Source organism: Eschscholzia californica, unplaced genomic scaffold (genome assembly GCF_041429995.1).
Source record: "Eschscholzia californica isolate CP2 unplaced genomic scaffold, dmEscCali1.0.p SCAF_2, whole genome shotgun sequence".
Lineage (NCBI taxonomy): Eukaryota > Viridiplantae > Streptophyta > Magnoliopsida > Ranunculales > Papaveraceae > Eschscholzia > Eschscholzia californica.
Genome location: NW_028238309.1, coordinates 10857937 through 10884060, shown reverse-complemented (window position 1 = coordinate 10884060; position 26124 = coordinate 10857937). Strand labels below are relative to the sequence as shown.

General features: G+C 37.3%; 1 protein-coding gene and 1 long non-coding RNA gene across 4 annotated transcripts; both read left to right on the top strand.

The window, feature by feature from the left end:
- Positions 1–6803: 6803 nt before the first annotated feature.
- Positions 6804–12539, top strand: LOC147556165 (uncharacterized). 2 transcript variants are annotated; one of them, XR_015235195.1, is made up of 5 exons: positions 6804–6950; positions 6998–7030; positions 8367–8573; positions 9348–12075; positions 12151–12539. It is a non-coding gene; the product is annotated as an uncharacterized LOC147556165 (long non-coding RNA). The 2 variants fall into 2 exon arrangements; XR_015235196.1 differs by lacking the exons at positions 6804–6950; positions 6998–7030 and adding an exon at positions 7612–7728.
- Positions 12540–19219: 6680 nt separating this feature from the next.
- LOC147556164 (cellulose synthase A catalytic subunit 8 [UDP-forming]-like) lies at positions 19220–25170 on the top strand. 2 transcript variants are annotated; one of them, XM_086663946.1, is made up of 13 exons: positions 19220–19676; positions 20562–20641; positions 20799–20850; positions 20942–21092; positions 21232–21498; positions 21701–22046; positions 22195–22332; positions 22458–22583; positions 22672–22884; positions 22963–23221; positions 23345–23544; positions 23660–24013; positions 24434–25170. In XM_086663946.1, the coding sequence occupies exons 1-13, from the start codon at positions 19490–19492 to the stop codon at positions 25019–25021; spliced, it is 2961 nt and encodes a 986-aa protein (XP_086520072.1). In that variant the 5' UTR covers positions 19220–19489; the 3' UTR covers positions 25022–25170. The 2 variants fall into 2 exon arrangements, with proteins under 2 accessions (XP_086520072.1, XP_086520073.1); XM_086663947.1 differs by having other exon boundaries at positions 23660–24142; positions 24344–25170.
- Positions 25171–26124: the final 954 nt, after the last annotated feature.

Below are 26124 nucleotides of genomic sequence, written 5' to 3'. Positions count from 1 at the left end.
ACATTACTCCTAGCACCTCTATTCTTGGGGGCATACACCTTCTTGACTGGGGTTCTCTTTCTTGAAAAGACTTTTTTTGACTTGGTCCACCTATCAGCTTTTTCCATCACCTTCTTCACTGCCAGCATAGCTTCTTCTGTCAACAACATCTGTCCCTCCATCATCTCGACAGCTATCCCCTCCTTAGTAGTACCTTCCTCCACTATCTTCTTCCCTTTATCTAAAGATACAGGGTTAACCTCCTTCGTCACGGAAATCAGGTTGTCAATACCTCTGGTCAACGACTCAGAAGGCTCCTGAATTCTGATCCCACCAACGGCAGGATTGACTTTCCTCTTTCTATCATAAGTCTTAGCAGGTACAGAAGATCCAGTACCCTCCACCTTCTCTTTCGGGAAACCTGAGTTAGGTTCAGGAACCCAAGCATCAGAAATCTTACGGAGGGGAGGGAAAGCATCAGAAGGTAACTTCACCCCAACTTTCTTAGGTGGATGTTCAGCTTGCCATAAGCGGTAATTCTTATCGGAAATGACCTCCGACTCTGAAGCAATATGGAAAGTCTCCCCTTCTACCACTAGCACCTGTTTTTCCGGCATGACTCCGTTCGGTTTACTCTGAACTGTCACCTGAGCAAACCATAAATTGTTGAAGTTTCGAGTATCTTCATGTATATCCACCATCTCTCCAGCTTCCTCTACCAAAGCAGAAAAAATCTTCTCGTTCCACAGATGGAAGGGAATCCCAAACAACTTGACTGAGAGAAGATTAGGCTCCTTAGAAATAGTGTTACATGCCGCCGTCCACTGTCCGAAGAACAGAGTAACCTCTATATCATTTAACTCAATAGACTCAATATCCCTGATTCGATCAACGTTTAGCTTGGTTCTAAGGACAGCATACCCCTTACGAAAAGGCAGGATGTCAAACTCTTTCGACTCCAAGATACTATGGATCACCCTACTAGCTCCCGACCAATCTTCATGTGGAGGGTACATCTCCAAAATCACCGTTTTTGGCCAGTTAATGTCTCCTTTCTCTGAAACCGCCATTTTAGAACTGAAAGATTTAGAGGGATTTGAAGGAGAAGAGGGGTTGTGAAATGAGGAAGAAAGGGGGTGCTTAAATAGAGTATTGGAATGGGTATACCCATACTTTTTAGGTCCTAACCTAGGGTTAATGGAGAACCCAAACGTCTTCTTTACTTCCTTTGTTTTTCCCAAGTAGGAATCTTCATTATCTCCCTTCCATGCATTGGTCGAGGGCTTAGTGGTAGTTGGGAATACCTTGGGGATGGATACATTAACTGATTTATAAGTTTCTGATGGACTACTCAAGGATCTAAGAAGGAAGTTCATCATCACACTCCATCCTCCGCCGTCTCTGGCCACCGGCATGCATATCGATTTACTACTATTATCTCCCTCCCCTACTTTATAAGCCCGGACATACTCACCTCTTGCATTCTCCTCGCTTTCCCATAACCACATGGAGTTTCCATCACGAAACCTTCCCATCTGCTTGGATTTAACTTTGTTCCTTCTCTGTTCCGTCAACCTTCCCAAAAACTGAACAAGGCTACGAACCCCCTCCACTGGCAGGGAGATTCTCCATTCTCTATAGTAGCCTGATTCTATTAAGGTAATCCTCCCATTCAACTGAACAATTAACTGAAATCTCTTCCCTTCAAGCTGTAATTTCCAATCCTTCCCGGAGGAAGAAGAAACTCTCTGATCAAAAGTAGTCCCCTTATCACCAGGACCGGCGACCACCATTCTCCCTTCGATACACTCAGGTTTCCAGGCGAAGCTACACCAGGAATCTACAGATTCTCGTGCTATGGCACTAGCTGTGGACTGGTTTCCTGCGATCTAGGGGAAACGGTGGTCGGAGTTTTAGATAGGTGACCGAGACTCTTGCCGGTGTCAGAGCTTCTCTGGTAAGTTATCAAACACATTCTGCCTTGGAAATTTTCTTCTTGGAAATGTTAGTCAACTCTTGGAATTGTCACTTCCATTAAGTTTCAATATTTTGCCAAGTCAGGCTTTTCCCAATATTTTGTCCTATAAATCTCGTTTTCCACTCTTCTTTATTCGCAACTTGAGCGTTCAACTAAAATGTTCAAATTGTTATCTTCATGTTCTTCATTATCCATGGAATCTTCATCTTCTTCATCATCCATTGGTTCGTCAAAGTCGAACCCAGTTGATAAGCCGGTTCTTGGTGGACCTTCTTCTGTGATGGTAAATTCTTGTTGATTCTCCATTAGTAGGAAAGGGCCATTTGTGTTTTTTTTTATTATTGTTTGCTTTTGTCTTAGAAATGTCAAGTATGCAACGAAAGTGCTCATTCTGCTCTGAATTGTCTATGGATTTATAGTCTGTGCAAAGTTACGCATTGGGTTCAGACGCTTTGTCTTCTGCCACCACGAAGGATGGTAAAATACGGAAGTATCTTGCTTGTCAGTTCACCAAGTGCGCTGGTTTCTAGTGGTTGGACAAAGCGAAGGCTGATGTCCAGAACTAACCTTGTACAAGCAAAGGGAAGAAGGTTGAAGAACCAAGAATGGGAAAAGATGACTTTGTTTTTTCTAAGTTTATTAGTAAATTTGAGAAAAAATATTAGAGCTATGTAATCTGTTGTTTGACTTTGAATTACTATTTTGTGAAGAAATGGATGAAAGCCTATGGTTTGACTTTTCAGTAACAATTTCATGTGATGCTTTTGATTGTTTGTTTAATATTAAATGAATGAAATGATGTTTTGTTTAATTTTGAATTGATTTTAGGGACTTGATTTATTTATTTTTTTGAACAAATCAGTCATCCAGTTTGATTTTTTGTATAAATATTCGATATTGTACCATCGATCCTAATTACAGTAGCTTGCATTAGGGTCTGGAGCCAGAATCGACTAATTTTTGTCAATTTTTTCCATGTAGAGTCGACATTGTATAATCGATTTTAACTCTTGTAGCTTACCTTAGTTACTAGAGTCGGAATCGATAGCGTGATATCGATTATCTCCAGAACATATCAATTCGACACGTCAATTTGTTTTGAACCAAGTCGACATGACCTAACCGAAATTGTATGTACTAACATTTGTAGTTAAGTTTATCTTCCGTTCTTTATTCTCATGTATGTTAAAAGTTACCACAAATTAAAACATAAGCTTATGTTGTAGGATGGCAGCAGATCCACAACTTAAGACGATCATTGATTGCAAGGCAGGTAGCCAGGTATTACATGTTTGTCTAAGGTTGATGTGATGACTTTTAAAGAACAGAAATTGAATAAGAGGCAACAAAGTATGTTTGAGAAGACATATTCTGGTCACTTTCTTCATCAGATTGACCTAACATGATGTGGTGTGGTTGTCCACAATATGTTGTTGCGGGAGTGTGTTCTGAGATCATACGAGAGCAGCGGCGAGTCAATGACTTTTTTCCTCGGTGGTAAAAAGTTTAAGTTTTCGCTTGAGGAGTTTTCCATCATTTCAGGCTTAACAACTTGCGATGTGTGCGGAATGGAGAATTGGTACACGATATGGAGAATGAGTTGTCTTTGCGCGATGCATACTTCGCAGAAGAAATTAAAATCATCAAGGATATGTTAGAAAAGTGGATTGGTACATGCAAAAATGATCGTCATAAGGTCAAACTTTGTTTACTTCTACTTTTAGAGCTCTTTTTGTTGAGGAAGGATATGATGAAGTCATTTGTTGAGTCAGAGCATATCGACATGGTTGAAGACCAAAGTGTCTTTAACAGGTATGCATGGTGCGCTAAGGTATTCAAGAGAACTATAGATAGCCTTCAAAAATGTATTGGTCACGGAATCAAAAACAAGAAAGAAGGTAGTCAGTTGAGGTACCATCTGAATAGTTTTTCACTTACATTTCAGGTATTCCGATATTTTTCATTTAACTGTAATTTTTATTTTGTGATTTAACTTACATTTACGTATGTATGTATGACTGTTTTGTTTGTTATATTTAATTGGAGGTATGGGTGTATAAATGTGTCCCCTCTATTGCGATTGAATTTGCGGAAATGAAATCGAGTGTCGTGTACCCCCGTATTTTACGATGGAATACTAAAAGAAAATTTGAGCATGAAAAATGCGAGAAAAATTTGTGGCAACTGATGTAAGTTCATAACAATATAATTTCATTAATTAATTTGTTCTATTGACTTAATTATGGTTAATAGTTATAATTTTTGTATTTTTTTCAAGGTTAATGTTATTATGTTTTCACCCGACGAGATTGAGTAGGTGAGGAAGTTGTTTAGGAGGCTAACAAGGTTGAGTCTGAAGAGACAGTGCATGAGTCTAGCAGAGAGGTGCGAGACAATTTAGTGGGAAGCATTTACTCAACCTTTAGAGAGGTATTTGCGGTATCAGACGACGACAAAGATGCAACTTCAGACCCTAAGGTTGAAGCAGTTTAAAAGGTACTTCAACAGTACGACTTCTCAGACCGCAGTGAAAGGGTTAAAAGACGTAGGGGGGAGATAAATCAATTTCATGAAATCCAAACTTGCACCCCCAACGACTTTATAGGATTATTTTACTGGATCATTAACTGAAGAAAAAAGTGTAAGTATTACTACATTTCATATTGTTTTTATCGTCGTGACATATATTATGCAATGAAATATATTTAACTTTTTCTTTGGGCTAATTTGTAGGTCAAGATTTCTAGTTAATATTGGTCATAATATTGTCGAGCCAAAATGGTCCAAAGGGTTGTCGATGAATGGACATTGGCTAAATGACCAGGTTGGTTTTTTTTAATATTTTATTTGTTTTAGGATGGTATAAAATATCGATGGTATAGCGACACCTATTAATGTTATATTGGCATTGTATTGCAGCATATAGTTGTCGTGCTCCACTATTTTGGACAACGCAGAGATTGCACCCCAGAGAGGTACGGGTCAAATTGGACCACTGGAGATTGCATCTTGTCGGTAAGTTTTACTATACTTTATCATGTATACTGTATTCTAGTTTTTCTGTCAAAGATCTTACAACCAAGTTTATAATATGATATGGACATATAGCAATATTTATCAACACGTACGGAAGAAAGCAATACTCTTTATATAGTCGGGGCATGCATCAGAGATATGTGTCAGGTTTACGACTCAGTGCCACAAAACCTTGGAAGGAAGTTGAAACGGTGTATATACCTGTGAACATTAATAGTAAGCATCCGATACTTGTTGTTGCTGACATAGTTAACAAACAAATTACTATATACGATTTTTTACATGGCAACTGTCAAACAACACGCAGTTCTTCGTTTATTGGGCGTATTATGCCATGGGTTTTAAGAGATGAATTGTGTACAAAAGGTTGGGTTGTGACTTATAAAATCAACGTACCTCAACAACATAACTGGTGAGTTAGTACAATGTCTGGTTTTGTTAGTTTTATGACAATTTTTAAATACTCCAGAAATAAGTTATTATTTGGTGTTGTTTGCAATGATGATTGTGGGATAAACGTTTTGAAATTGCTAGAATGTTTGACAATGGGCGAAGAAATTTCTAATTGGACGGAGTCTGATATTGACGAGTTTCGTCAAAGATTGTGTGTCTAAAAAACTAGGATTTCAAAATCTGAAATAGTTCGAATAGTATGTAATTTTGTTTATAAGATATATAAGTGGGTAAGTGTTGTGTAATCAACTAGGATTTCAAAATCTGAAATAGTACTGAATTTGTCATCAGCTACTCCATAGACTTTGACGATATGAGTTCAGACTACATGTCTTGCCAAATCGGCACAGTTGTCACAGGTTGTCAGTTTTGTATATAAATACATAAACGATATATTTCGCTTACCACTACAATGTCTGCTTCACCTTCATCCTTTTGCTTAATGTGTAAACGTTCAGGTCATTATATTAGTGTGTGTGGATGGAAGAGGTGTGAGTGTCCGATGGTAATCATGGTTATCTAATTCTGATGCATGCCGACGGAGTTAGTGCAAAAGGTGGTTTTCTTCACTGCAAGAAGTGCAATATGTTTGAGTGGGTTTCAGACGCTATTAGTCGTTATTTAACTGTAAGTACATTCACTAAAAAAATAATTTTAAGCGCGTAACGAAAGTGTTAATAATTTGTGCAAATGTATTGTGCAATTTATCCAAGAGGCGTCTAAAACACCCTGTTCTGCTTGCGCGAGGTTTGACACGATCATTTGACATGTCCGTAGTTGTGCCAAAAGAAAAACGTCCGGTGTCATCCGGAGATGACTCAAATTTTTAGATCGTGTTAGTTTATTTGTTAACGTAGTTTTAATGTTATAAACTTAACGATATATTTGTATTACTGTATTAAGAATATTAGACTATTAAGTTATGTATGAATGTGTTGTCTTATCAACCCGATTTGAATAACATTGAAATAATACATATTTTGACCATATAAGACCCATAGGATCTGTCTCGTCCCATCAACACAGACTGTCAATTTCCAGAACAAACTATGTTAGTGTTGTCTTATCAGCCCGATTTGAATAACATTGAAATAATACGTATTTTGACTATCCAAGACCCATACAGTCTGTCTCGTCCCATCAACACAGCATGTCAATTCATAGACGAAATTATGTTAGTGTTGTCTTATCAACCCGATTTGAATAACATTGAAATAGTACGTATTGACCCATACGGTCTGTCTTGTCCTATCAACACAAGTTGTCAATTTCCAGACGCAATTATTTTAGTGTTGTCTTATGAAGCAGATGTTGTAGGCTTGTATATAAATATACCGGTCATGTATTAATCATGACCAGTGAGAAACCATGTCTGGTTCATCTTCATCTTTTTGTTTGGTGTGTAACCGTTCTGGTCATTCCATTACTAAGTACGTATGGAACAAGTGTTGTTGTCCAAATAGTTGTAAAGGTTATCTAACTCTGATTTATGCCAGCGGAGTTAGTGGGAAAGGTAGTTCTATTCACTAGAAGATGTGTAATAGGTTTTAGTGGGTTTCAGAGTCTCTCGGTCGGTATTTAAAGGTTAGTTTTTTTTTTTATCTAAATGTGCTTATATATCTTTAATGTGTAATGTAACATAACAAATATGTTCACATTAGTTTAGGATGCCGAGAAGTCACCATGTCCTTCGTGCGGTGTGGTTGGACACGACTATTACATATGTTCGGTCATAGCCATCGTATATAGAGAAGTTATTGTTCCGAGTTCAGGATTAGAGAGTGACGATGATGATTAGCTAAAAAGTGTAAAAATCAATATGTTATTTAATGAAAAGAAGTGTACTTTTATTTCTAGAGTTTTTTAGTTTTATTTAAATTGAAAAAAAAATTGAAAAAAAAAACACAGGTAAATAAAGTAATGTCTAGAGTAATCTAGAAAAAGTAATTAATTGACCTAAAGGCATAATTGACGGCGTTAGGTCAACTGTTAAGTAAAATTTGAACAAAGCATCCCTCCTCCGTTATAACAGAAAAACCGTCCATATCCCCATAACCTCCAACCGATCACATAACCCCTCAACCTCATAATTTCTCAATGTATTTCATTCACCCTTTTGCAGACAGAAAAAAAACAACCCAAATCATCAAATAAAAACCAAATCATCTTCCATTAATCTACCTCAAATCATCAAACAAGAAACCTAATTGGATTCATCTTCATCAAACAAAAACCAACCCTCTTCATCTTGTAACTCATTCTTTCTCTCTCTACATACCAAGGTTGTTAAATATTCTTCAAAATCCAAAATTTCTCTCTCTCTCTCTAGATCTCAATGTTGGAAAACTTCGTTTGTTTTGCTTGGGACATATTTAAGTGTTGATTAACGCAAGGTTGAGGGGCATTTTTGTTCGCATTTCGTTAAATTTCGAGGAATTTTAAAATCCCCAAATTTGAAGATACACCCTAAAACCACTCATTTCTCTTCAATTTCTTTTCATTAAATGTGGCATGTTTACTTTTATTAGACTATGATTAGGTTGTAGTTATGTTTGATTGTTCAAAATAAGACGAATTTGAGTGGACTTCATTAGTGATCATCTAATAGATCGAACTAGACCGATTTTTATGCATACAAATCGATTTTAGACTATCGATTTGTACTCCAGTAGGTTTAGGTGTATAAATCGATCTTTGAGTATCGATAATATTCAGAGCAAATCGATTTATGCCGTCGATTGGGTCTACTGTATCTACTGTGCTCTACTTCGGTATGACAAAATAGATTTTGCCTTAACAGAATCGACACGATTAAGTCGTTTCTGAAATATTCTGTTGACAATTCAATTATTTGTTATTCCAACATTTTCTCGTGGATAATTTCTTATGCTAAAATATTAATATTATTATTCAATTCCAGTTATGGCACCCCGTGTCCTCCACCGAGAGCGAGAGAAAAACCCCGAAAAAATATAGAAGCCTCTACCAATGAAGGTGGACAACCAAAAGAGAAACCAGCAAGGAGAAAAGGCCTCCACATGAGGGTCCTTTCCCAGGAGTTCCGATAGACAGAAAGCTTCTTGTCAATTACGAGAGTCACATAGTAAGAGATATTTGGGAAGGGAAGGTAATGAATTACGTAACTTTATCGATAACGACCTTTCTTATTCATTTAATTTGCTTATGTTTTAAATAAACTATGTATAATATAAAGGGTTATATTCCTAATAGCCCCCAACTTTGTGACCGGTTTCCTGCCTAGCCCCCTACTTTATCAAAAATACTCAGATGACCCCCTTATTCAGATTCCGTTATAAGACTGTTAACTAGTCATCACCTCTCTCGCATCCAACTCATCGCCTCTCTCTGCCACCTCATCTTCTCTCTACCTCATCATCTTCACCGGCGAAGGTCGTTGGCCGGGGACCTTCAAACAATAAAAAAAAGTTTTAAACTGTCCTCTCTCTCTAAAATTTTTTTTTTAAATCTCTCTCTAGATCTGGTTCACTAGGCCTTGAATTTTTTTAGAGAGAGAGGAGAGTTTAAAATTTTTTTTATGTTTAAAGGTCGTTGGTCGGCGAAGATAATAAGGAGGTGATGAGATGGTAGAGAGAGGCGATGAGGTGGCAGACAAAGGCGATGAGGTGGATGAGAGGGAGGTGATGACAAGTTAACAGTGTTATAATGGAATCTGAAAAAGGGGGACATCTGGGTATTTTTAATAAAGTAGGGGGCTAGGCAGGAAACCGGTCACAAAGTAGGGGGCTAGGCAGGAAACCGGTCACAAAGTAGAGGGCTAGGTAGGAAACCGGTCACAAAGTAGGGGGCTAGGCAGGAAACCGGTCACAAAGTTGGGGGCTATTAAGGAAATAACCCTAATATAAAATATATTGTTGTATAGGACCGTGCTTGTTGCGGTTACACAATCACGCAACTGGAGTTGAAGTTGGGGCCCTTAGAATTGAAGCGGTCTGAGAGGAGAAGAAAAAACATGTATTGGATATTTAGCAAGAATGCAATGAAGTTAGTAACTGTGTCGAGCAGAGTGGAATTCTACCAATAGCTCGATACTCGTACCACAATCTAGACTGTGTACTCATCACGGCTTTAAGTGAGAGGTTGCAGCAGGACACGAACACAAATTATTAGCATTCGGAGAGCTGACCGTCACTTTAGAAGATGTGAGTAAGATAAAGGGACTCCCGATTGTAGGAAAATCAATGACAATGGAAAACAATCTCTTTAACGTAGCCACTCTTCTAAAGGAAGGGTTAGGGGTAATTGAAGAAGAAGCTCAGGATGAAATGAAACTCAAGAAGAATAGGAGTGTTCGGATGTTGTGGGTTAGAAAAATTTGTGGAGGTGTCAAAGATAAGGACAATGCCTAGAGAAAGGACATCGTTGTCAGAGGGTACCTACTCTACTTGATGGGTTCTGTCGTTTTCTGTGACAAGCAGTCAAGAACAGCACAAAGGTATCTGTGTACTACCTGCGTTATTTGATGAACCTCTCTAAGGTCCCTAAATATCCATGGGGCACCGTTTGTCTATCATATCTCTACCACCAGCTTAGTCATGCTTCGACCAAGGGAGGTGTATGGGCAAATATCCGCCCCACGAGGTGCCCGTAGAATTTAAGAACAACCGCTTCGTAAGGATAAAATCTGCGAAGCTCGATAAGAAGGCCCGGTAACGGCCCGAGTCGCTAGTCTGATCACCGGATCCAAATCTGCTTAACACTAAGCGTATCTGACACGTGTCACGCGATAGCCACCTCCTAGTACTAAGTTATCTGACGGCCAGAAGGTTATTACGCAATACATAACCGCACTAGTGGTAAGTATTCCGTATCTTCCACTTAAAGACGGGCGTTACCGGCCAGTAGCTTACCGCACACGCGGTAACATCCTGGCCGTCCCTCGAGAAATTCGAATACTCATCTGATGGTCAGATCCCCCAGCCCTTAACGTATATCTCAGAAGTAATGACACGGAATAAGTACGTCGGTTACTAGTTGGTCGTCATCAAGGCAATCCCTCTCCACCATTATAAATAGGAGAAGCAACACTCAGACAATGGCATCCAATATTCAACAGCAATACTCGAGTAATCCAATCAATCTTCACTATCATTCTCTTCGAGAAACCTCTCAAAGAGCTCTTCACTCTTCCAAAGTCTCTGACTCATCGTCTTAGAAGTTGGGATAAGAGCTTGGTAGTCCCGAATTGAGCAGTAACTAGCTGGCCGTAACACTATCTCGCAGTAACTAGCTGACCGTATCACCATCCTAATACGGCCACCTCCTTACCGCATCACTCACCTAGCGATAAGACGCTAGGCGTATCGTCATCATTCATCCCACAATCCTCACCGTCCGATCCACTTACGACCAACACCTTATTGCTGATCCCTTTACGACCAGCACCTTATCGCAAGTCCCACTTACGACCAACAAGTTAACGACAATATATCATCACCATCACCCTTTTTAGTACAGTAAGTATATCACTACCGTGGGGATCTGTTCCGACAACTCCACGAGCCGCAACACCTAAGCACTCCGACGACGGTTACCTCTTTGTCGCTCACTTTCACTTAATTTATATTTGATCGAGTATCTGACTTGACCGTCGGAGCCCCCTTAGGTCGGTACCATCCCGTTGTCCTAGAGGCTTCACGATCTCTTCTCTCTTTTTGTGTGCAGGTTCTTTTCGACACGTAGCCGGTCCCCGAAGCATCCGACCCGACCCGACAAGACTTTTGATCGTCGACCCGTTGACTGTCAGACTTTCCGACTCGTAGACATTTTACCGTCTACAGGAGGACAAATGGCAGGTTATTCCAATGCTTCAAGTAATTTTCAATTTCATTTTATTAGATCCTCTCTTGTATTAAGGTTAAAAATATTACATTATTCGATTAGGCATGGATAGGCAACAACTTTGATATTGGTCAAAGTGTTCCAAACAAAGAGTACGATGGTAACGATATTAAGGTTAAAAATATTAGATTATTCTATTAGCCCATGATGTGTAAATGGGCGGAGCATCCAACTGCAGCCAATCTGGATGATCGATTGGTTTTACTTTGTGAAAACTAAATGACATGCAAGACCGGGACGTAAAAAAAAATTCTATTTTCATTTCGAACATCCGGGGGTAAATAATTTTGTATTGCCCGTGAAGAGTTCAATACATTAAATTGGGTATTTTGTGTTTCTTAGGTTACTTCGGACCCATACAGACCTACGGATAATGTTGGGTCCTAAGTACACCCGAACTATGCATTTTTCACAAGATGTATCGTTTTTTTATTACGTCGTGGAACCATATCTACCCGAAAGGGTTCTTCGACAGTTTGGAATCGTCCAACAGGAACCAAACGATCCCAAGACCCAAGTAGAAGAAGAGGGGTGAAACAAAAGACTGTGGGGAGTACAACTAGTACTGGAACAACTTTAACGACCATATATTGAATGAGGACAAACGGTAGGATCAAGTAGTTATCCTTTGGAAAACAACCGGAGAATATATCAACTAGTTCAACTGTGTGTCCCACCTCAAGGTCCAGAACCCAACAAACCGAAAGAGTACCCAAGCCAAAAACAAAGTTGGTTCTATCGAATACTATGTGAGTATACTCCTTTTACATAACTATTTTTATTCATATTTTTTTAGTCCATTTATTTAAAATTTAAATTTTCAGAGAGATGGTACTCGAAACGCCATGGCTACTTTGAAGGTCGCGGGCAAAGAGTCTTGCATGAACATCTTTCAACAACTTTGAATGACCAAATTCTCTCAGAAGCACCCCCAGACCCTGATGAAGCAATTTCGTCGCCAAGGAGGGTATCGACAAGGGCTGCTAGGAAAAAATCGTTGCGTCAACATGTCGTAGAAAATAAACTTGTTTTCATATTTTGTATTGGTTTGTTTGAATGGATGTTTGTTTTTATCTTAACACTCTATTTGCTTTGATATGTTTCGATTTGTTTGGATGTTTCTTTTCATCTTAACACTATTTCTTTTGATATGTTTTTGTTTTGGTTTGTTTGAATGGATGTTGTTTTCAACTTAACACTCTATTTGTTTTGATATGTTGTTGTTTTGATATGTATTACTTTTTTTTTTAGATAACCATATATTCGATCGGCTACTCCTCTTTTTTTTCAGGACTTATCGACATACCACGACTGATTTAAGCTTCAGAATGATTGTACCCTATTTGTTAAAATCAGTTCTGATATATCAATTTTATCTAAACCAAATCAGTGGTGTCCAACCGATTATCTTCTGATGTTAACTTTTTTTTTAAAATGACTATTGGTCAACGGTCATATTTTGAAAAAAAAAACATTATAAAACATCTGAAATACCCACAAATAATTTCACTATCTCTATCATTACCTTCAAAATCATTGTTTCTTCTTATATGGCCTCCTCAACTTCCAACAATGTATGTCAACTATGTAGACTATCGAAGCGCACTGCGATTAAATGTCCTTGGATATATTCAAAATGTCCAAGCAGTGTTGTATAGGTATTACAAAACTACTTCAGTTCGAACGTGGTCTGTCACGAGGCATAAAATATTTGTCATGCCAATTTGATCGTTTTGATTTTTTTCAATAGTTAGATGATGCTATGGACTTAAAAAGTTTCTAAATTAAAAACGAAAAATTGTTGTTATTACTGTAAGGAAGATAATCATGCCCACAATGACTGTCCTTGGTCAGGGTACCCATGTATTAACCTTTTATGTGGTGGTTGGATAGACGTTTGTGATATGTATACGAGTGGAAAACGTGAAAAATATGTCAGCTGTCGGAAATATTATCAATTCGAACTATAAACAAATGTGGTTTCAAAAGATGATGTCAGTTCGAAAACATTTCTCATGTCACAACAACACAGTTCAAGCATATTTCAGTTCATCACGTAAAATCGAGTTTCACGCTACCTAAACTCTAGCTATAATGGGCCATACAAATATAAGACCTAACAAATTTCATTATCTATAAAACCATGTTGGGAAAAGGATTCAGAACCCCTATCTGGTTGTACTTCAACTCCGCCAAAACCGTAACATGATCGTAGCCGATAAGCTCCGGCTTCCACCTCTACAAATCGATAAACAAAAGAAATAGACATTAGGTTCTTCGGTAAGAACCTTTGTACAAAAATAAAATAGATAAAAGAAAACAAAGAAAACTTAAAACATAAAAGCAAATTTGTCAACTCTGGAAGACCTCAAATATAACAGAATTTCGATCGATCTTCTAACTTGGTAGCCATGTACAATTAAGGTCGATCAAATACTGTTTGAAACTTACTTATGTCCTTAGTATTTATTTATTAAATTTCTTTGCCAAAATCCAAGTGAATCGCCTTTTGAAAATTTGCAAAACAGCGCACTGTTCGCTAAAACAGTCAGAACTCTCTCGTCCGAGATCGAAACCACTTGTACCATACCAATTCGGAAAGCTAAAATCCTAAGCTTCGACTTTTGTGTTTTGGGAAAGTCCGTAAGAGTCATATATCAAGTCCAAAAATGCCTGGATAGTAGACTGAATTTCAGTCCCTCGAATTGTCGTTCGATCGATAAATTAATTATATCAAATAATCTCTCTAAAGTTGTTTATGTACCAAAATTACTCAATTCTCAACCATATAAATCCTAGAACTACATGAATCATGAAAATCCCCAATTTCATATTCCTCAAACTCTAGAATTTAAGAATTTTGACATTAAATCATCTAATTCATAGGTTTCTTACCTTGGTTTGGAAGAATTAGAGTTAGTATAGCTCTCCCTTAATCAATCCCTCCCCAAACTTCTACAAATTCGAAGCAAAAGATCCATTAAAACCCAAAATACAGAAATATAGAGTTTTAGAGAGACAACCCAAAATTTCTTTCTAAAATCAAGAAAATTTAGCTTGAATAATTCCTTGAAGCTTGAATTCGGCAAGAACTAGTAAATCCCCTTCAAATTCCACTTGAAATCCTCCATTTTGATTGAATTATTTCATTGAAGAAAAAAAATCTGATTTTTTCTTCCCTTATCCATTCCCATGGAATTACAGTTAGGTCCCTAGTTTTTACCTGATTGCAAAATACCCCCCAAGTTTTTACTGTTTGTTGATTTTGCCCCTCTTTTGAGTTGACCCAAATGTCAAATATTCCCTCAACTAACTTTAAAAACATGGATATTAAAGATGTCGTGCATTTGGACCTAGAAAAATGCCGAATCAAAGTTGTGTTCCTTAGGTGCTAAATTAATATCACAAGCCTTAGAAATAATCAATTCCTCCGCTATTACCCACGGTGAACTTTCTAAAGCCAAACCAAGTTCACATGCCGTAACAAAAAGCATCATAAACTTGTTATCTTGCATTTCTGTGAGGGAGAATTTGTTAGGACCATGAATAAGCCTTGATAGTCTTGTCCTAGCTTGCCCAATATCTATCTTCTTAGGCCTGAGAAACTTTATAACACTTCCTTTGTTACTTTCAGTTTCAGGAAAAGAACACGACAAGTGGTTTCCGTACACCCCGCCACCGGTAACTCATCAGTCGTGGGAGCAGCAAATTGCTGTAAATAATGACTGTTAGGAACGTCCGTTGATCCAGAAAGAACAAAAACACAAATTAGAGAGTAGAAATTAAGAGAATAAATTTCAATATTCAAATCTCCTGAAGATAACAGATGAAAGGAACAATAATATCCAAACACTAGGCTAGATAACCGTGCAAAACTGAAACAGTAACTGCCTAAACAGTGAAAACGCCACCAGCAGTGGTGGTTCTGACAGTGGAGAAAATCAAACTACCGCCCACTCCTTCTATCTCCTAAAACGATTTAAGTGAATGTTTATGTTACTCCTCTCGAGAACATTGATCTTGTCATGTTAAACAACCTCTTTTTACAATTTCTCTCCCTACAAATTAATTGTTGGTGATGAAGAAGAAAAAAATTTGCAAAGTTTATGGGAAGGACTAAAATAAAAATTCTAATTTTTAGAGGGCATGAATGATAGATTAAAATAATGTTTCCATAAAAACCATCTGAAATTTCTAATTTTTTCATTTGTCCATATAAAATTACTGTCCACACAAAATATTTGATTGTCCATATATTGATCCCCTTTAAATGACGATCCAATAACTAAGTGGGTGAAGGTGTTGAAAGAGTTAGGTCAAGGTGGGGAGTTCACAAATACCTAAGTTGGTGAAGGTGTTGAAAGAGTTATGTCAAGGTTGGGGGTCACAAATACCTAAGTGGTTTAAAGTGTTGACATAAACTCCAAAAATCCCTAGAGGTCTCAAGCTCGATCCCCAAAAGAGGTGGAATCCTTGAGTTATTGAATTTTGGTTATTAAGATATAAATAATGTAGTTGCCCTGTTTAAATTCGGTTGTTATCGTGCTTATCACATGATGCATCAATCCCTTTTTTTTTTGAGAATTCGACTACGATCTACGTTAGTCGTTACAAGGCATTGATGCATGCATCATGAAGATGTAATAAGCACGATAACCGTCTAATTAAACCAAGAATGAAATAAGCCTAAAGTCCGACAACAAAGAACCCTAAAGCTCGACAAATTATTATATATTTATAGTCTAAATTACATAGGATAAATTTTGATGGCAACTGTTTCAACCGAGACTCGACCTCACGACCTTATGGGCTTAAGAGGGGTGTCCAACCATTACACCAAAAGATGGTGGAGGATGCATCAATGCCATTTTTTTTTTTTGAAACCATTTTCATTAATAAGTGATAAAATCACAAGTTACATGGATATAATACTTATTTCTCTCGGTTCAGCAACATGAGAGTTACATAAGTAAATTCTCAGAATTTCGAATGTAAAGTGCCTCATGAAGTGAGAGAAATTAGACTTGACACTGACGAAATAAGAAAGAAAAAAGTGAAATGATCCTAAAGATCACGGATAAAAAGACCCTATAGGTCAACAAAATAACTGATAATACAAAATACTCCCTCCGTCCCATTTTGTTTGTAGTTTTGGGGAATTCAACTTATTAAGGAGACCTTATTTATTGTTGAAAAAAAAGAAACACTTTCCTAAACTACCCTCATTTAATTTAGAGTATTTCATTAAATATAACATTGGTAGAAGTGTAGAACCAATTAGAACATGTTATTGGTTTTGAAATTAAAAGGTAGTTTTGGAAGTGACATCATTTTAATATTTGAATGAATGTTTATAAAAGGAAAGTGATCAAACATTTTGGGACATCCATAAAAGGAATAACAACCAAACAAAATGGGACGGAGGGAGTAAAGAAAATACTAATTATATCCCGTCGCTTTCACCAGAAAACCGCCATTGTCGTCGGTAAACCGTCGCCGGAAAATCGTTGTCATCACCGGAAAACTGTCACCATCATAGAAAAACCGCGCGTAACCAAGGTGTTTTCAATCCCTGTCTATACATCAATTCGTCTTCTATTCGACTATTCCTATCTCCGATAATCCTCCTCAACATCACTTAACCAGATATCTTATTAGGCAAGGAAAATTACTGATCTCTTACTGAAAAGTATCAAATCTTAGGTTTTCAAAATAATTACCCAAAAGAATCAGAAATTCTTAGATCAGAAAGAGATAAAGATCAATCTGATTATATTGTGATAGTATTTTGTGTCTGATCCAGATCGAATCCAGATTGTGTGTAAGAATAATAGAATTAGTGGTAGGAGTAGATGAAGAAGAAAATGAAGGAGATGAAGTTGGTGAAGTAGTGGATGTACCAACGGTTTTACTGTGAAAGAGAGAGAGAAAGAGGCTATAAAGAAACTATAAAAAGGTTTCTTCCCTTCGCCGGAAAAATCATCAAGATCTGAAACGGTGTCCTCCAAAAGGGAAGAAAATAGGAGATAACTGCTGAAAACTTAATGCTAACTGCCAAGATTCAAAATCCAAAGCCCCAAAAATGGCCTATAACTGCTCCGACGGAATAATAAGAGGTGGCGCCACCCAACTTATAATCGCTCTGCTGCAGAGCAAAATAAGTAACTGCGGACCCTTTGATGCATCAATGCCAGGGGCGGCCCAGGCCCAAAGCAGCCAAAGCAGCTGCTTTGGGCCCCATTTTGGAGAAGGGCCCCAAAGGTATAGATTTTATAGGCACACAGTCAGAAAAAATTAAAGAACAATTGTCCGTTTGAATTAGTCCGCCATTCCTAAGAAGAATTGCGCGTCCCGGATTGTTAAGAGAAGTTGCACGTGACTCCTGGGCCTACCTCGAATTAATAAACAAACCAATTAAAAAAGAACCCAATTTGAAAAGGAAACCTAATAACCTAGGCTTCACCCAATTTCTACTTTACTAAACTCCTCTCTCTTTAAAGTCTCACTGAACTAGTGAACTCTCTCATTCTCTCACATATTTCTTTGTCTTGTAGTATTATTTAATTTCCTGCCTTGGTATGTTTAATTTTTCTACTTACTTTTCTTTCTTTCTTTCCATCCCTTTTCATCTTAATAGCTTTATTTTTTCTCTTTCTAAATTTTATTATGTGAGTTAATTTTTTTTTGTCTCTACAGTGTACTCATCTTCTATTGGTTATGTTATAGGATCTTTACGACTTTACCAACTACAAGGTATCTAATTCTTAATTAGATCTTTCAACGTTATTTTTTTATGCAACAAATATGTAAAATAATTGTTCTCACTATTACACTAGATGTTTTTTTTATATTATATGATGTTGAATTTATATAATTGGATTATTTGATAGACAATGGTTATCGGTCTAAACTTTTCTATTTTAGGTCTAAGTTTTGATATTACACTTAAATTATTTCATTGATACTTAGTGTAGCAATGAAGCGTCATACGAATCAGGACATACTAAGAGAGAATAGAAAAAAAAGATTAGAGATATCAGCAAAATCTCAAGAAGGTTCTCTAAATAAGTATTTTACGACAACTAAAAAACTTGAGAATAATTCCACACAAGAACATAATAATGTGATTGAAGAATCTAGTAATGGAAATATGGTCGAAGAAATTGTTGGTGATGACGTTGGTCATCAGAATACAAATGAAGAACATGAAAAAGAAACTATTCCTGAGGAACATAGATACGAAGACGTTAGTGAGGAACTAGCGAAGGAGAACATTGATGAAGATATCGAGAACAAGAATACTAATGAAGATTTTAGTGATCCGGCTAGTTGGATAACAATTGATCAACCATTAAGGGACTTGTTAGTTGAAAGGGGACCTATTAGAGTATTAAGAGATGAAGATGATTTTCCAAAAGATGCTCTTAAGAGACGCTTCTCTTCGACGTATTATACTCGACATTTATCTAATGGAGATAGACAAGATAGGAAGTGGCTTGTGCATCTCAAAAGGCGAGAAGAATCTTTTCAAAACATATTTAGCTCGTTTCTATATGTAAGTTGGATGCACTTTTTATAAAGTTTATAATTCATTTTTATATTTTTTTACTTGTACTTTTAGTACTAATTTATATTGACGGTAATTTTTTTATAGTTACTGCACAAGGCCCCCAAATTTTGGTTCGCTTTAGGCCCCCATACTACTTGGGCCGGCCCTGATCAATGCCATTGGGATGAGTCAATTTCCCCAAAACAAAAAAAAAAACAAGAGGCGGGAAAGAGTTAGCTAATTAATTAGTTAGTTAAGGGGTCCCGCTCTCCTAACCGAAACATTTTCCTTAAAATGTCCGCTTTCATTCAAACTTTATAAAATCTTTCTTTTGTTTAAAAATAGACGACGTTGCTTCTCATCTATCTCTCTAACTGAAACCAACACTCTAACTTCCACTCTCTCTCTCTCTCTCTCTCTCTCTCTCTCTCACTCACCAACCTTCTTCTCCTTCTCTCTCTACCCATTACAAAGATGTTTGTCTGTCTTCTCATGGACACAACCAATCAGAAGCTTATTACAGAGAGAGAGAGAGAGAGAGAGAGAGATTATAATTGTGAACCCCCAAAAAAGAAGAAGAACCCTAGATAGTAGGGCTCATTGTAGTCATCCAGATGATGAAATCAGGAGTTCCTATTTGCAATTCATGTGGTGAATCTGTTGGATTTGGTTTGAATGGTGAAGTTTTCATAGCTTGTCATGAATGTAATTTCCCTATTTGTGTGTCTTGTGTTGATTTTGAGATCAAAGAAGGAAGAAAAGTTTGTCTTAATTGTGGGGTTCCATACTCTGCTACCATTGGTAACTCAACTCTCTCTTCTCTCTCTCTATTGAAGTGGATCTAAATGAATTAGCTTTTCAATTTGTTTCCATTAAAGAGAAATCAAATAAACACATAAACAATCTAATTCGATCAAATGTTATACTTAGATAGGTGAAATAGAGGTCTTTTAGGGTTTCAAGTTGATGTAGTTGACAATCTAATTCGATCAAATACTAAAGCACATAATTTGGAACAAATATTGATTTTTATTAAACACTTAGATTAATGACTTGATATACTCTCCTTGTTTGCATATCTTGTGCTTTAGAGCCTAGATATACTCTAGGTAGGTCGAAAGTTTTGCACTAGTCCTGATTATTCATGTTAGTCGCTATGAGAATAGTCCCACATGGGAAAAGGGTGATCTCTCAACCAAGAATATTATGTTTAGGTCATCTTCACTCATAGATGACCAAACTTAACATCGTATAAGAGTTAATTGATAGGCTCAAAAGTCACACGTGTTCCCATCACCTGAAAAGAGAAAAGAGAAGCGTTAGGCAAAGAATGCCACACGTTGGAAAAGAGTGATCTCTCAACCAAGAATATCATGTCTAGGTCCTCTACACTTGTAGCCAACTGGCTTTCAGTTGGATGACTACAAACTTAATAGTCCCAACTATGAGGAACCAAGATTAATTCATTTTTAATCCATAGAGCATAAAAAACAACATTAGAGATTGAAATCCAACCGATGTGGTTCTCTTCGGATCATTCTCCCAGGCTTGGGAAACTAAATTGATGTGAAAACATAACAAAATCTAGCCTTCTTTACATGAAAATTTTCTTTAGGGTGGACAACTTTCGGTTTTTAATGAATCCGTAATAACTTTCAACTGAAAATTTGACGATGGATCCTTCAGATAACCCAACAATGAAAGGTGTCGAGGGGAACTCGTCACTTAGTCATTCATCAATGGCAGATCATGTCCAAAATTCGCAGGTATATATAGCACCTTTTCATTACCTTGATATATGAATAGTATCACAACCTTTATATTCCATTACTCACCGGTGTATCATGGCAATTTGTTTGTATTTACTTGCTATCTTCTTTATATTAGGTGCTGAATGTTTGTTAATGATCTTACTTTGTTTAGGATTCTGGCGTTCATGCTAGAAATATAAGTAATTTCTCTGCACTAGAAAGTGGTTAGTTTTGTGATCCTCTTTTTCGTACTTTATGTGTTTCCGTTTTAGTTTCTTCTATTTAAAAAGGTTTCTGACACTCCATTTTTCTTAGAGTCGAATGCTGAATTTGGTAACCCAATATGGAAGAATAGGGTAGACAGTTGGAAGGAGAAAAAGGGTGACAAGAAGAAGAAGAAGAATGCTATGGATAAGGATGCAGAAGAGCCTCAAGTTCCACCGGAACAACAAATGGAAGAAAAACAGTAAGTTTAACAACGAAATAAGACGATTTAATGAATTGAAAATGGCCATTAGGAAAAGATGCATAAACATAAAACAACTAGAAAAGAACTGCATCGAATTAACCCTACTAATATCCTGAGATTTCATATTTATATTCAGGGCGGTGGAAGAAGTACAACCACTTTCAAGAACAATTCCAATTCCTTCCAACAAGATCACTCCTTACAGAATTGTTATTATCACCAGATTGATTATTTTGGGGCTCTTTTTCCACTATAGAATTACACATCCTGTTGATAGTGCATTTGGTCTATGGCTTACTTCTATCATTTGCGAGATATGGTTCGCTGTTTCCTGGGTATTGGATCAATTCCCCAAATGGTCTCCTGTAAATAGGGATACGTACGTCGACAGACTTTCCACGAGGTATAAAAAATTTGAATTTTATCATGTACTCTTTTTAACTTCTAAAAGTTCACAATTCACATTTTTTCCGACATCTCAGGAAGATTTGTAATTGTCCATGTCTAACTAAGTAACAGGGAATTCACGAAAAGCGAAATAATCGAATGTATATAAGCATGGTATGTTACTTGAGATGATAAATTTTACTAAATACATTTTTTAGGTACGAAAAGGAGGGTGCGCCCTCTGAACTTGCTGCCGTCGACTTTTTTGTCAGTACAGTCGATCCCTTGAAGGAACCACCATTAATCACTGCCAATACAGTGCTCTCAATCCTGGCTGTTGACTACCCAGTTGATAAAGTCTCCTGCTATGTATCTGATGATGGATCCGCTATGCTTTCATTTGAGTCTCTCGCTGAGACAGCTGAATTCGCAAGGAAATGGGTTCCTTTCTGCAAAAAATATTCAATAGAGCCACGTGCACCCGAGTTTTATTTCTCCCAGAAGATCGACTACTTGAAAGATAAAGTGCAACCATCTTTCGTCAAAGAACGTAGAGCAATGAAGGTAAGCACCTGCAAAGTATAAATTTTACTTAGAATGGTCTATGGAAATCGATTATTGCTCTTAACTATACTAGTACAAATGCCGCCTCATTTATGCTCATTTCATTGTAAGGAGATCATTTCATGATTTACTTTTTAATTTGCTACAGAGAGATTATGAAGAGTATAAAGTTAGGGTAAATGCATTAGTAGCAAAGGCTCAGAAAACACCGGATGAAGGCTGGACGATGCAAGATGGCACACCTTGGCCAGGAAACAATCCACGTGACCACCCTGGCATGATTCAGGTACAAAAAAATCTCTCTTCTCAAATACGCTTAAAATATTAGCTAGAAAGTTTTGCTCGGAACTAAAGCGTCGTCATTTTTTTATTGTAATCTGACTCCACATTCTATTTTGTCATCGTCTTAAGGTTTTTCTTGGACATAGTGGAGCACTTGATGTAGAAGGAAATGAGCTTCCTCGTCTGGTTTATGTTTCAAGAGAGAAAAGGCCTGGTTACCAACACCACAAAAAGGCTGGCGCCATGAACGCTCTGGTAGAATAGTTGCAAAACTCAAGTCGCAACTTTTCCACTTATTTTATATTTTTTTCTTAAACGTGCTACAATTATTGATTACTTACAGGTTAGAGTGTCTGCTGTTCTTACCAATGCTCCCTACATTCTGAACCTTGACTGCGATCATTATGTCAACAATAGCCAAGCAGTTCGCGAAGGAATGTGTTTCTTGATGGACCCACAAGTTGGTAAAAATGTCTGCTATGTTCAGTTTCCTCAGAGATTTGATGGAATTGATCGTAGTGACCGATACGCCAACAGAAATATCGTTTTCTTTGATGTAAGCTATACTATCATGCCCTCATTTTCTAAATAATCTAACATAAATTTTTGAGATATCTTTGACTACCATTTGCAGGTAAACATGAAGGGTCTAGATGGGATTCAAGGACCGGTTTATGTTGGGACTGGTTGTATGTTTAACAGGCAAGCACTATATGGATATGGGCCTCCATCTCTGCCCAGCCTTCCTAAGTCATCTTCATCTTGCCCATGGTGCTGTTGCTTCTCTTGTTGCTGCCGCGCCAAAAAGCCTTCTAAAGACCTCTCAGAGGTGTATAAAGATTCTAAAAGGGAGGACCTCGATGCCGCCATTTTCAACCTCAAAGAAATTGAAAGTAAGCGTTCTTTCTAATGCTGTCATATTCAAGCATTTTTTTTCACGCTTTTCGCTTAGAACATTAGCTAGTGGGTGGTTTTACTGTGCGTATAACGATGCCAATTCAATTGAACCCGTGCAGATTATGACGACTACGATAGGTCACTACTTATTTCTCAAATGAGCTTTGAGAAATCTTTTGGCTTATCTTCTGTATTCATTGAATCTACCCTTATGGAGAATGGAGGAGTAGCAGAATCTGCCAATCCGTCGACTTTGATCAAGGAAGCAATTCATGTCATTAGCTGTGGTTATGAAGAGAAAACTGAATGGGGGAAAGAGGTGAGGTTTTCAATAAGATTTTTATGATCAACTCACCATTCACCTAAATGATAATTTAATTGTGTTTGTCTGTCGCTTGATACTTTCATGTAAATTTCTTAAATGTATTTCTCAGATCGGTTGGATATATGGGTCCGTTACTGAAGATATTTTAACGGGTTTCAAAATGCATTGTCGAGGATGGAGATCAATTTACTGCATGCCTGTAAGACCTGCTTTCAAAGGATCAGCTCCTATCAACTTGTCTGATCGGCTTCACCAGGTTCTTAGGTGGGCACTTGGATCAGTCGAGATATTCCTCAGCAGACATTGTCCCCTCTGGTATGGATTCGGAGGTGGCCGCCTCAAATGGCTTCAAAGACTAGCATATATTAACACAATTCTTTATCCATTCACTTCCCTTCCTCTGATCGCTTACTGCTCGCTTCCTGCTATTTGCCTTCTCACGGGAAAATTCATCATACCAACGGTAATTTCCTTCCTACCTTTCCAAAACTTATTGAGTTATGTTTTAGCCCTAACGACTAACGTCACCACATTAGCTGACCATATGATATGGTAGCTGACTCGTCGTGCCAGATAATATGGAAGTCTGTTTGTTGTTGATGTTGTGTTGTTGTTGTGTTCATCTATCCTTCAATAAAGATTTCTTGTTCGCCCGAGGACGTAGGCTTTAAATCCGAACCTCGTTAATTCTGTTCGCATATTTAGATTTTGACTTAGCTTTTCGATTAGTTTTCATAGTCGGATCAATTTCTAGGATAGGTTCGATAGCTTCCGCGACTTTTAGTTCTAACAGTCCCGACTCACAAAATAGCGTAGAAACTTACTTCTTCGAGTAAATCTGCCCAATGACCCACTCTGATTGTTCAACTAAAACTTGTTTCAGCTCTCAAACATTGCAAGCATCTGGTTTCTTGGCCTCTTCACCTCAATCATCTTAACAAGTGTGCTCGAGCTTCGATGGAGTGGTGTTAGCATTGAAGATTTATGGCGTAACGAACAATTTTGGGTAATCGGAGGTGTTTCAGCTCATCTATTTGCCGTATTCCAAGGATTTCTAAAGATGTTAGCTGGTGTTGACACCAACTTCACTGTGACAGCAAAAGCTGCCGAAGATGCAGAATTCGGGGAACTCTACATGTTCAAATGGACAACACTTCTAATCCCTCCGACTACTCTTCTCGTCATAAATCTAGTGGCTGTCGTTGCTGGACTCTCAAATGCACTTAACAGTGGGTATGAAGCTTGGGGTCCACTCTTCGGCAAGGTATTTTTCGCCTTTTGGGTTATTCTTCATCTTTATCCGTTCCTTAAAGGTCTCATGGGACGTCAGAATCGAACTCCAACCATTGTTATTCTCTGGTCAATCCTTTTGGCATCTGTTTTTTCACTTCTTTGGGTGAAGGTGGATCCATTTTTGAACAAAGTGGATAGTTCGACAATTGCCCAGAATTGCATCTCTATTGATTGTTAAATTCATTGTTAAGCTATCAATGTTTTTCAACATGCTGTTTTTGTATTCTTTTTCTTGTAAATTGTTACACATAAAGGTCTAAAACCTACAAAAGTTGTACTCTTTTTTCTTGTTAGTTAATGGAACTTTATGGGAACTAACCTTCTTAATTTCCTAGTTTCTTGATTTTCCACATTCCACTACTAAACTAAAATGTTTAAGAAGTTCGTAAAGCAAACTTCAAGACAATAATCTTTATACAATCGGTCTCGTAGAAGATATTGCCAAAACTACCCATGTTCTTTATAGCATCAAATAATAATTATAAAGCTTACAAAAATACTAATACAAATAGATATTATATTGTGCCGACGGAGACTCATGACCTAACTATCCGTAAAGAGTGATTATATCACCACCACCGCCACTAAGTTGATCAAACACCACGAATATGTTGAATTTGTCGGAAATGGTTTTGTGCAGAAACCATGGATTCTCTAGCTAAACCATCGTTTGTGATATGGTGGGGAACTATTTTCTCACCATCTAGTAGTAGAAAATCTTGATCATTTTCTTTAGATAGTGTAATAACACTCACCATAATTTGCTTTAGAGCGGGAAAATATCTACATATAAAATCAACCCATTTTACTAACCCCATAATAAATCAGAATTAGTTCTTGCCACACTAGAGTAAATTGAACTCTCTATATTCAAGACTCATGTACAAGATGTAAGCTATAAACATGATTTTATAGCAATTTTCAATTACTTGTTGCTCAAGAATTCATTGTATCTTAACTTGGTGACTAGCTTTTCAGAGGTTGTCATTGACTTTCACCTCAGAAGACTATATAGACTATAGTGGAATCCCTTTTAGCTACATACCAAGAAACTTGTGACCTACTTGTGTTGTGTGTTTCTTAGAGATAATGTAAAGAATAATTTTCTTCGTTGTCGTCAGAGTCATTTTGAGAAGAACTTTTGTCATTTTCTATTTAGTTCAAAACATCATATTACAGTGACTACATCATGTCATTGATACATCAAAAGATGAGATAAACACATAACTGACAGAAGACTGTATAGATATATTACATCGATAAATTAAGACTATAGAATAA

What these genes read in the sequence shown, in the direction of transcription:
- LOC147556164 (XM_086663946.1), top strand. Translation starts at nt 19,490, where the DNA reads ATGATGAAATCAGGAGTTCCTATTTGCAATTCATGTGGTGAATCTGTT. An exon ending in AAGAACGTAGAGCAATGAAG is followed by an intron (nt 22,047 to 22,194) that starts GTAAGCACCTGC and finishes AATTTGCTACAG; the next exon opens with AGAGATTATGAAGAGTATAA. An exon ending in AAACTGAATGGGGGAAAGAG is followed by an intron (nt 23,545 to 23,659) that starts GTGAGGTTTTCA and finishes TGTATTTCTCAG; the next exon opens with ATCGGTTGGATATATGGGTC.